Below are 12,056 nucleotides of genomic sequence, written 5' to 3' on the forward strand. Positions count from 1 at the left end.
ATTTTGTTTGCATTGAAAAATAGAAGATAAAAGTCACAATATTGTTGCTTCCCTTAGCTAGTACATTTGCAATATTATATTTTTTCTTCATCTTCATTGCTGGGACAATGAAACAATAGTATTGTTCTACAGATTTTGCAAATCCCTATTCTCTTTTTTCAGAATTCTTAATCTAGAAAGGAAACAAGATGGATCATATCCAATGTAGCAACCTATTCATAAAAATGTGGGCTTAAGCCATTTTTATTTGCTTTCCTTAGTCTGGAAATCCTGCAGTTATTTGGTTCACCTAGTATGGTAACTAAGTTTACCTACGCTTGTGGAGCCGTACTGGAAGTTTATTAGAGAAGAAACAATAACTGTTCTGACAAGGGTGCTCAGGTATAAATGAACTGAATCTTCTCAAATTTGAGTTAATTTTTTTTACAAGTCTCTCAGAGAGAAATCATGAATGAATGCATATAGAACAAACATCCTTTAACTATTAAGAGTTAACAAATGCACAATTTAAAAAAACAGCATTCTTTATTTTAGGATTCAATCCAAATCAGTAACATTTCCAGAATTTCCTACATGGAAGTAAATTCTCCCACTTAATTTGTGTGCTCTTGTACCTCCTCTGAATCATCTGCTGCAAGACATTATTGCAAACAATATTTGGCTACATAGTTCATTTCAGAAATCGTGCCTAGCTGCCTCTATATTTCTGTTTCTCCACAAAAGGAACAGAACAAAATATGCTGTGTGGAAGATATGCATGTGGTATGTTACTACATATAAACAATTAAGACATTAATATACCTATTAAACTACTTATCCTAAAGACCCTTTTATTTTTAAAATGGCAACAGATAAACTATATTATTATTCTAAACTACAACAGCACTGTAGACTGGACTACAGTGAATCCAAATGGTGGGAAAATTAAGGGCATCATGGATGCTGTAATTTGCATCCAGAAATTGCACCAAATCACTGGGCAAAAAAGATACCAGCAACATTAAGCATTACATTAACATTGGAAATTATGAATCTGAGCTACCAATTTCACAACTGAAGTTTTTGACAGAGAAGTTTGGAAATCCAAATAATTTTCTCCAAATACAGATTGCTGTTTTTTCTTAAACTAAAAGCAAGAAAAAAATAAATGGGAATAAAAATAAAGGCAGAAAGAAATTCAGTATGCAACCAATGTGTTCATTTTATGTAAAGATGTTACTGTATGATTTTTCTTCCATTACAAAGGTACGTGATTTCCCTCTAAATGCATCTCCCTTCCCTTCCCTTTCCTTCTTGCCTAATAACCTAGATGGTTTGGTGAACCAAAGACTATACAATTTTTCCTATTCAACTGATTTCTTCTTTCCATGATTTCAAGCATCAGTCCTAACAATATCTGGTTAACATGTCAGACCAATAAAGGAGGATCTTCTTTCAGAAGGGAAATGGCTGCTACAGACCGAGTGCCTATTCACTTCCTTTAAAAAAAACACCAGTTGGCCTATGTTCACTTTTCCATTTGGAGGGGAAAATATATATTTTTCAAAGAAAATTAACATTGTCTTGAAACAATTTTTACAGCTCTTGCAGCACACACACGTGTAAATAATTGCAAATACTCAATCTTAAAACAGTTTACACTAACCACTTTAGGATAAATATCACAAGAATGGATAATACCTCATATTCATTCTAGACCTCTGAGAATGAAAGCCTTAGACCAGATAAGGCTCAACAGGGACAGAAATAAACTGACTTTGGGTCAAGTATGCCAAATGCAAACACAACAAGTAAGATGCTCCTGCTTGGTGTCTTGCAGATCTCTTTCATAATCCTCAACCCTAGTTAACAGGAGACCATCAAGTTGTACAGTGCATTGGCATCAAAGAATGAGGTACTATCACAGAACTTATTAGCTAGAATGTATTTATTATATAGTGAGAACTAAGGCTAGGGTATACAAAAGGATTTTACCCTCACAACAACCTAATGAGGTAGGTTGGGCTAAGAGACATTGGTTGATCCAAATTCTGAGTGGGAAATTGGACATTGCTTTGTCACAATCCTACATGACATTGGAAAGATATGTTAGGCCTATCTCAGTGACCCTGATCTTCTTTTATATCCTTTAATTGCCTACAAGGTGTCAATCTGTTCAATGCTCAAAATTGCCTCTAAGATTACCAACTTCATGGTAAGCATTCATCTTCGCAGAGAATACTATCCTTCCCAATAATGGTAACCCACATTTCTAGAGAGTTCCAGACACATGTCTTTAAATAAATAAATCTGCTGATTTCATTTCTCAATTGAGTCATGTCAGCAGCAGCATGAAATTCCTGCAAGCTAGTTATGCTTAACCTGTTAAAGAAACCACACACACACACACACAGAGAGAGAGAGAGAGAGAGAGAGAGAGACAGCTTTTTCTTTTGGCAGTTTAAATCTCCTTAAAATGAATCTATTTTCTCTAAGCTTTTATTTACCTAAAAAAAGTTGCTACAAATATCCTGTGCATTACAACAAATAAGAAGCAAGATGTTTAATTTTTTATGCGCTCCAATCTTATAACTATGACTGTAAAAGCCCTGCAAAACTAGTGATACAAATAAATCTATAAATCAGATTATATACAGAACATTCTCCTCATCTATGAGAACCAACACTCCTGAATATGTGAATTGGTCTACGGCCTCTATTTGTAAATCTATGGCATTGACTATCCACACGAGGGGAAAATATTCAAGCAAGAATGTCTTGGAGAAGAAACACACTTCACACATCATTAGACTGAATATACTAGGATCGCATTTCAATTGTCATTCATTTACTTTATCAACAAGCCACAGACAAGTTTTGTAAAGTTAATTTTGCAAAAATATTATATATGAAGAGCAAGCACAGCATCTCAATCAGCTAATTTCAACAACCAGAGAACATCATACCAATAGCAAAATCAAACATTGGACAAACATGAACTTAATGTCTTAATCTCATAATAATTGCTTTCAGCACCTATTGCAAAAGAATCCCAATCAAAGATTGCTAAGCTGTCAACTGATTTTGATAGACTGACATCTAAATATAGAGATTTACCATGGAAGTTTAAACACTGTAGAGTCTTGTTACCTTTGCAGCAAGTTTGCTCTGGGGATTCCTAAACAAGGTGGTTTTGGCTGTAAAAAAACACTCCTCCAAGTCTTCATCCAAACTACAGTAGCCACTACTCATGCTCTTATGGACAGTCATCTGAGGAAGAGTTCCAAGATCTTCAGAACATGTCAACTCCAGGAAGCCAGACAGTCAGGTACCTCCGAGTCTCAGCTCACTGCAGCAACAGTGCAGTTTCTCAATCGAGTTCCTGTGCAATCAACAGTGAGCACAGTTTCACCTCCTCCAGCTCCTACTTGCCATGCCTTGTAACAGTTTGTTCTCATCAGCAAATCAAATAATGGTGCTGGCTTTTTTCTTTCTTTTTTTTAACAAAGTAAGCAAGCAAGCAAGAGTGAAACAAAAAATCTTGCCAGGAGAACCTTTCCTTTCCTCCTCCACCAAGCTCCCTCGTTTGGCTGTTTTCCAGAAACAAACTGGGTGCCAGGACCCGAGGGAGTTTTCTTTTGCTCTTGACTCACAAACTTGCTCACCATCTGTGCGGCTTCATTGGTCTCTCTGGAAGCCTAATTGCGAGAGCAGTATCGCCTTCCTCTGCCCCCACCCCCCCACTCTTTCCTGCTTCTTTTTCTCTTGAACCACTTCCTCTTGCAAGATTTCTGACATAGTTCTTAAGAGAGCATTGACAGTATCTCAGTTGATTTTGAGTGACACAACTTGGGAATGGAAGAAATAGAGAAACAGAGTTATACTCCCACAGGGGAGCAAACAACCTGCTTCTGGCTCTCCAGTATCCATAGCAAACCTTTACAAAAGGGAGGGGCAAAGATGAGAGCTGCTGATTAAATATGTATTACTTGGCGTATGCTCCCAGGTAAACATCCTATGATAGGCTTAAGGCATGTCTGGTAGTAAGTAGTGAAAAGCTCTCCAAAATTATGCTTATCTATTCTCCACTCAGTATCTATTTTAATAGGTTTTTGCAATGGGGGGGGGGAGAGAAACTAATGGGGAAAGGATGTTGAAGAATAATCATGGGATTCCACAAGGACTTTAGGGACATTTAGAAAGTTGGGCCTCTACTGGAGATGGTCTGTGACACCTGTTATAATAAGCATCCATGTACATTTCCTATTTCATATACTGAAATATATCTGACTGACATATATGGTAAAAGGAAAGAAGAAAAACAGAGATTCCCTAGCAACATTTCAATGCAGGAACCCATCTGTGTTCTGTGCTAATTTTAGAACAGTCAGAAAGATTTTTTCCAGCATTCGTTGCTCAAAGAAGTGGCCGCTTTTATCAGAACCTTAGTAATCATCATCCATCAGAGGTTTTTTAATTATTTGTCACCAACTGTTATGTTAGAAGTACTTTGACACAATAATTTCAAGCTTAGTCAAATAGCCCAGAATGGGTTGTTTTGTTTTTAAAAAAAAATTCCTTTGATTTCTCTAGGTTTAGGCTGAAATACTGATCTCAGCTACCTTCTTCCAATCTCTGGGTGTCAAAATATCTTTGTCCAAGAATACTAATATTTGCTTGGAAAGAAAGAGCTTTTTAAACACATTTCTTTGCTACAACTTGTCCAATCCCTTACTTGTAAAAATGCATTTTAAAATCTGTGCAACTCTATAGGTTTTATACTCACAACCCTTTTCATTTCTGTATATTACTTCGCACATTTCAACCTGCTCAATTAACTATAGCTGAGGCACATATGCATCTTTTTTAATATTTGTATTTCCTGCCAAAGGATAATAAGTTTCAAAGCTGCAACATTAGCAGCTTTGGGTTGGTTTGCACAATATATGAAGGTAACTGATTTACTTGTGGTACACTGTACAAATATGTATGGTGATTCAAGGATTTTTAAAAAATTAACATTCAAATAAACCAATTTTTTTCCACTAGGACTTATGGATAGTCAGTTAGAAAAGACACATGGGTATTTAGTTTTATATGTGGTAAGTACAGCAATACTACTTACCTTATGAAAAAGATAAAAAAATAAAGAACTACTTACAATGGACATTGGATTAATAATGACAAAACTAACAGAAATTGCAAAATTGACCTGTTTCATCAGGGATAAAACTACAAATACTTTCTTAAAAGATTGGAAATCCTTCATAGACTTTTTTTTGGCTGAAAACCAAGTCAATAAAAATGACTTGATGATTTCTGCATTTGCTGATTGAAATACAGAATATAGGAAGAAGTGAACTATGTGATATAACCTTGATGGGAACATACTCAGACTCCCAGGTTTGCATTTTCCCAAATCTTTGAGTCTGATTTGATTATTTTTATTTAGCTCCTGACCTTTAGGAATAATCCCAATGTGCTTTTTCAAAAAGGCAACTGGACTTTGTTTGTTTAGGAAAGCACCTTTAGGACAGCCATGACCTGGATGACTGAGAATCCCCATAAGCCTTTCCCACCAATGACCTCCAAATCAGGTGAATGACAACTCCCAGAATTCCCTATCAGCAAGGCCAGTATTAGAGATAGAGGCCTCCCAGAAAGGCAGGGCGGGTGGATAAATGAAAGTACTGAAGAAGAAGCATTGCAATGCAAGCTCTACCATTTTTGTGCACTCATCATGATGTTATATGAAAGTGGTAGAGCCTGCATATGATGGAATGATGCTGCTTTTGTCATTCTGACAAAATCACCATATTCAACAGTAACATCTATCTGGAGGTTGGGAAAGAATATATCACCTGTGCTTCATATTATCCACAGCTTCAGATGCAATTCATCTCTTTATAAGTCATTAGAAGCTTGATAAGATTAAGAACTCTGACTGGCATAATAATTTTAAAAAATGTCAATGAATATACATACCTGAAGGACAAACTCTGCACATTAAAACTATCTACAGTTCTGCTCTGGGAGAACCCAAATTGCAGTGACACTTGACATTTTCAACTTTACTCATCCCTGGAATTGTCACCAAAACAGGTTTTGTTTTGGTAAATATTGAACCAATAAACACCACGGTTCTTTCTGTCCAAAAGAAAGTTGACAATGACAACATAACTTAAAAACCAAACAGCAACCAAAAAAATTGGACAGAGGCAGAAGATGTATAATATACAATAGAACAAGATTTATCACCAGGATAGGTTGTACATTTACCTTGCCAAACATCTAAATATTTTAAAAATTAGCATGGAAGGAAAGGGTGGCACTCAAAAGAGGTTCCTTTCTTCACTGAGCAACGTTTGGTTAAAACACTATGTTTGTGGTCAGAAAGATGAACAAACCAGTTTTCCTCTAAGCAAACTTTACAACGTGACACGTGATTTTTATTACTTCACTTCATGATTTTATACACTTATAAAATCATGAAGTAGCTAAGTTTGCATTAATGTGCAAGATCATCTCTCAAACAAGTATGCTTAAATTGCCACCATATAGTATGTGCTTTCCAGAAAATAATCACATTATTGCATTATGATTTTAAGATTAATTTACAATAATAACTTATGTAACTTTATCAAAATGCATGGTCCTGAACAGAGAAATAATTCCTTATCCTCCAAAACTATAAACAGGAGCTAAGAACCAAGTTTTCAAAGGTATTTTAATGCCTGCCATAGAATGATCTACAAAAGGCTATCTACAAAATCTAAATCCTTGAAAACTTTGATTTGATAGACATGAAAAAAAAATCTCACAGTGTGGCAGAGGTGATCGTCTCACTGCCTCACTGGTTAGTCTGTATGATTACTGTATTCCTCTAAAAAGCATTAAGGAAACATACAGCACTGAACTTTTGCACACTTATGCCAAGTGGCAATCAAAAATTACAGCACGTTTCCTAGTTATCAGCACCTTTGGACCAGTTTAATCTCTAACTAAGTGGCAGATTTCAACAGTCGTAGTTACATAAATATCTAAATTGAGTCATATGATAAATGTATGTATTTTTTTCAACAAGATGTAGCAGTCCTGTTCATCTCATAATTGAAGTATGAAAAAACCTGTCTGTCTGCTTTTTTTGAGCACTGTCCAATAATCTTTGTTTTGGCATAACACCATCCTTAGTAAACATGTGCTGTCAATTAAATTAATTTGTCTTTCAGCTCCCCCAAGTGCTGTTGATGGGTAAAACATTTAGTTATACAGGTGTTTATATCCTGACTGTCAGGATGGGAAGAAGGAAGGGTCCATGCACAGGAGTTAAGTCCACTATAATTGCAGAAACTCTTAAAACATTGCTAGACATAACTATCCACTAGTAACTCCTCAACAGAAGCTAAATAAAAAATAAGACTAGCAGGCTGTCAAAAAGAGATCATCAAGATAATTCACAGCACCATTACATTTAACAAAAATTACATTTTCTGAATGGTAACTTTAAAGATTGCATGGTTTACTCTTCAAGTAAACTGAATCATTTATAAATTATAGAAGATATATAAACTGGTACAAAATAAGAAAGTGATTCATTTTCTCAAAATACTGAAGAAGAAAAGTCTACCAGTCACTGGATCAGCGTTATTTAAACGTATAGGAATTATTCTGACTGAAAAATTTACCTAATCCCTTTTGAAAGACCCTACAAAAAGCCTACAATAAATGTATTACAACTTGATCATTTTTTAGTTTGATTAACACCTTCCCAATGAACAATATTTTTTCATACAAATACTCTGGAGCGATTGAGCATCAATGTTTAAAATATTTATTTTTCCTCAAGATCACGTATGTATAGCCCAAGTTTTTTTGGGAGGGGGGAGGGAAGGCTGCCATTTGTTTTTGTTTTTTTGTACCTGATTCACTTCTTTTTTAATTATGTACTTCAATAATGTTTGTTCAAGTCTCATCATTCTACTATGTCTATGATTTTTCTTTAAAATAAAAAATATTGTTTTTTTTTTATAAAAGGCAAATAATATTACAAGAACAATAATTAAGATAAAAATAAGGGAAGTTCAAGTTTTTAGTATATCATGGGTGAACTTATACTGGATATGTAAACATGTAAAAAACAAGAAAAAAGTCAAGAAAACAATTGTTCCATTAGTGGAAGAAAGTGGCAAGAAGGTGACAAGCAACAGGGAGAAAGTAGAACTACTTAACCCGTTTTTTGCATCCATCTTTACACAAAGGGAAAAAACACTCCAACCTATCAAAAACAGTATCATAAAAAACAGATTAGAAAGACAAATTAAAATAGGCAAGAAAATGGTAAGTGAGCACCTGTCCACCCTAGACAAGGTTCAAATCACCAGGACTAGATGGATTACTCCCACCCCCAAGGTTTTCAAGGAACTGGCAGATGTGATCTCAGAACCACTGAACTATATCTTTCAACGATCCTGGAGCACCAGGGAACTACCAGAGGACTGGAAAAGAGCTGATGTAGTTTCCTTTTCAAAAAAGGAAAAAAATATATATATCCAGGAAATTATGGACTTATCAGCCTGACCTCAATAAGATCCTGGAAAAGATAATCAACCAACAATTCAGTGAACACCTAGAGGCAAACATAGTCATAACCAAAAGCCAACATCTGTTTGTCAAAAACAGATCATGCCAGATAAATCTTACTGCATTCTTTGACAAGGTAATAAAATTACTAGACTAGAAGAATGCTGTGGATATAATTTACTTGGACTTCAGTAAGGCATTTGATAAAGTAGACCACAGCCTACTACTAGATAAGATAGAAAAATGTGAGTTAGACTGCATCGCCACCAGATGGATTTGTAACTGGCTGACCAGCTGCACTCAATGAGTAGTCCTCAATGGAAGTAGTCCTACATGGAGGGAAGTATGCAGTGGGATACCTGAAGGTTCTGTTTTAGGCCCAGTATTCTTCAACATCTTCATCACCGATTTGGGTGAACTGTGAAAGGGATCTTGGAGTCCTAGTGGACAATCACTTAAATATGAACCAGAAATGTGCCGCAGCTGCCAAAAAAGCCAACACAGTTCTAGGCTGCATTAACAGAGGGATAGAATCAAGATCATGGGAAGTGCTAATACCACTTTATAATGCCTTGGTAAGGCCACACTTGGAACACTGCATCCAGTTTTGGTCACTACAATGTAAAAAAGATGTTGAGACTCTAGAAAGAGTACAGAGAAGAGTAACAAAGATGATCAGGGGACTGGAGACTAAAACATATAAAGAACGGTTACTGGAATTGGATATGTCTAGCTCAATTAAAAGGACTAGGGGTGATATGATAGCAGTATTCCAATAACTCATGGGTTGCCACAAAGAACAGGGAGTCAAGCTATTCTCCAAAGCACCTGAAGACAGTACAAGAAGCAACGAATGGAAACTAATTAATGAGAGAAGCAACCTAGAGCTAAGAAGAAATTTCCTGACAGTTAGAACAATTAATCAGTGGCACAACCTGCCTCCAGAAGTTGTGAATGCTCCAATACTGGAAGTTTTTAAGAAGAGATTGACAACCATTTGTCTGAAAAGGTATAGGGTTTCCTGCCTAAACGGGGAGCTGGTTTAGAAGACCTCCAAAGTCCCTTCCAACTCTGTTATTCTGTTCTATTCTGTATAAAGTTACCATCAAACACCCAAACCTATTGAGGGTTGTATTCACTTAGCAGTGTTTGTCAACCTCTGCTTGTTGTTGTTAGTTGCAAAGTCGTGTCCGACCCATCGCAACCCCATGGACAATGTTCCTCCAGGCCTTCCTGTACTCTACCATCTTCTGGAGTCCATTTAGGTTCACGCCTACTGCTTCAGTGACTCCATCCAGCCACCTCATTCTCTGTCATCCCCTTCTTTTGCCCTCAACCTTTCCCAGCATTAGGCTCTTCTCCAATGAGTCTTTCCTTGTCATTACGTGGCCAAAGTATTTGAGTTTTAACTTCAGCATCTGGCCTTCTAAAGAGCAGTCAGGGTTGATCTCTAGGACTAACCGGTTTGATTGTCTTGCAGTCCAAGGCACTTGCAGGAGTCTTCTCCAGCACCATAGTTCAAAGGCCTCAATTCTTTGGCATTCAGCCTTTACGATCCAACTTTCACAGCCATACATTGCAACTGCGAAGACCATAGCCTTAACTATATGCACTTTTGTTGACAGGGTGAAGTCTCTGCTTTTTAGTGTGCTGTCTAGATTTGCCATGGCTTTCCTCCCCAGGAGCAAGCGTCTTTTAATTTCTTGGCTGCAGTCCCCATCTGCGGTGAACTTGGAGCCCAGGAAAATAAAATCTGTCACTACCTCCATTTCTTCCCCATCTATTTGCCAGGAATTGAGAGGGCTGGATGCCATGATCTTAGTTTTCTTAATGTTTAGTTTCAACCCAAGTTTTGCACTCTCCTTCTTCACTCACAACAAGAGGCTCTTTAGTTCCTCTTTACTTTCTGCCATTAGAGTGGTATAATCTGCATATCTTAGGTTGTTGATATTTCTCCCGGCAATCTTAATTCCAACTTTTGATTCATCTAGCCCTGCCTTTCTCATGATGTGTGAAAAGGATGTGCAGAGCTACTCTTTAAAAAAAAGAGTTTGCACGGAAAAACAGGATTGTGAGAGTAATGAATTGTGTACAGCAACTACACAGATACACTGAGTTGTGTAAAGAGTTTACCTGTAGGATAAAGTAATAGCACAGTCCAAGAAACAGTCCAGGTCATACACAGATACTTAAAGTATAGCCGATAGCAACACTCCAAGGATTATCCACTACAGAGTCGTCTTACCAGGCAGTAAGTCAAAACACATTAATCACAGTTCTTCAGGTTCTGCATACAGTAGCAAACCAAACCACAAACCACGACAAACAGTAATCAATAGCAGAGACACATGAATTGTAACAGAGAGAGAAAAGCCGTGTCTCTAGCTCCCTCTTATGGCCATTAGGTACATTGCTGACCAATCAGCAGAAAGTATAGCACAGTGCATTCACTATTAAAGGTATACAATACAGCTTTAACTGCAACCATACAGTCTTGGTTTATATAATGCCAACCCAACCAGTTAGGCGATAGACATAGTCCTAACAATGTGCTTTGCATATAAGTTAAACAGGCAGGGCGACAGTATACAGCCTTGCCAGATTCCTTCCCAATTTTGAACCAAACAGTGGTTCTGTGTCCAGTTCTCACTGTTGCTTCTTGACCCGCATATAGGTTTCTCAAGAGACAAATAAGATGGTCTGGTACTCCCATCTCTTTAAGAACTTTCCACAGTTTGTTGTGATCCACACAATCAAATTCTATAGCATAGTCAATGAAGCAAAAATAGATGTTTTTCTGGAACTCCCTAGCTTTCTCCATGATCCAGCATATGTTAGAAATTTGATCTCTAGTTCCTCTACCTCTTCGAAATCTGCCTGTACTTCTGGTAGTTCTCGATCCACACACTGCTTGAGTCTAGCTTGTAGGATTTTAAGTATAACTTTACTAGCATGTGAAATGAGAGCAATGGTGCGATAATTTGAACTTGGGACTGCCTTTGTTTGGAACTGGAATGTAAACTGATCTTTTCCAATCCTGTGGCCACTGTTGAGTTTTCCAAATTTGCTGGCAAATTGAGTGTAGCACTTTTACTGCATCGTCTTTTAAGATTTTGAATAGCACTGCTGGAATACTGTCACCTCCACTAGCTTTTTTGTTGCTCAGCTTTTCTAAGGCCCACTTCACTTCACATTCCAGGATGTCTGGCTTGAGGTCAGTGACCACCTCATCATGGTTATCAGGAACATTAAGCTCGTTCTTGTATAGTTCTTCTGTGTAATTTTTTCACCTGTTCTTAATCTCTTCTTCCTCTGTTAGGTCCCTGCCATTTTGGTCCTTTATCATGCCCATTTTTGCATTAAACATTCCCTTCATCTATTCAATTTTCTTGAAGAGATCTCTAGTCCTCCCTATTCTATTGTTTTCTTCTATTTCTTTGCACTATTCATTTAAGAAGGCATTATTATCTCTTCTACCTATTCGCTGGAATTCTGCA

General features: G+C 37.0%; 1 protein-coding gene across 3 annotated transcripts in view; it reads right to left on the reverse strand.

Moving 5' to 3' along the window:
• The window catches only part of RASSF5 (Ras association domain family member 5), a 78,704-nt gene that overhangs the window by 26,349 nt on the left and 40,299 nt on the right, over positions 1 to 12,056 (reverse strand). Inside the window, exon 1 of one of the 3 annotated variants that reach the window (XM_081325416.1) lies at positions 3,130 to 3,674. The exons of the other annotated variants lie outside the window; for them this stretch is intronic. Within the exon in view, the coding sequence (XP_081181542.1) occupies positions 3,130 to 3,249 (120 nt within the window). The 5' untranslated portion in view covers positions 3,250 to 3,674. Of the gene's footprint in view, positions 1 to 3,129; positions 3,675 to 12,056 lie in introns of those variants that run through there. 3 annotated transcript variants of the gene reach the window in all.

The sequence above is a fragment of the Vipera berus genome (assembly GCF_964194415.1).
Source record: "Vipera berus genome assembly, chromosome: 3".
NCBI classification, from domain to species: domain Eukaryota; kingdom Metazoa; phylum Chordata; class Lepidosauria; order Squamata; family Viperidae; genus Vipera; species Vipera berus.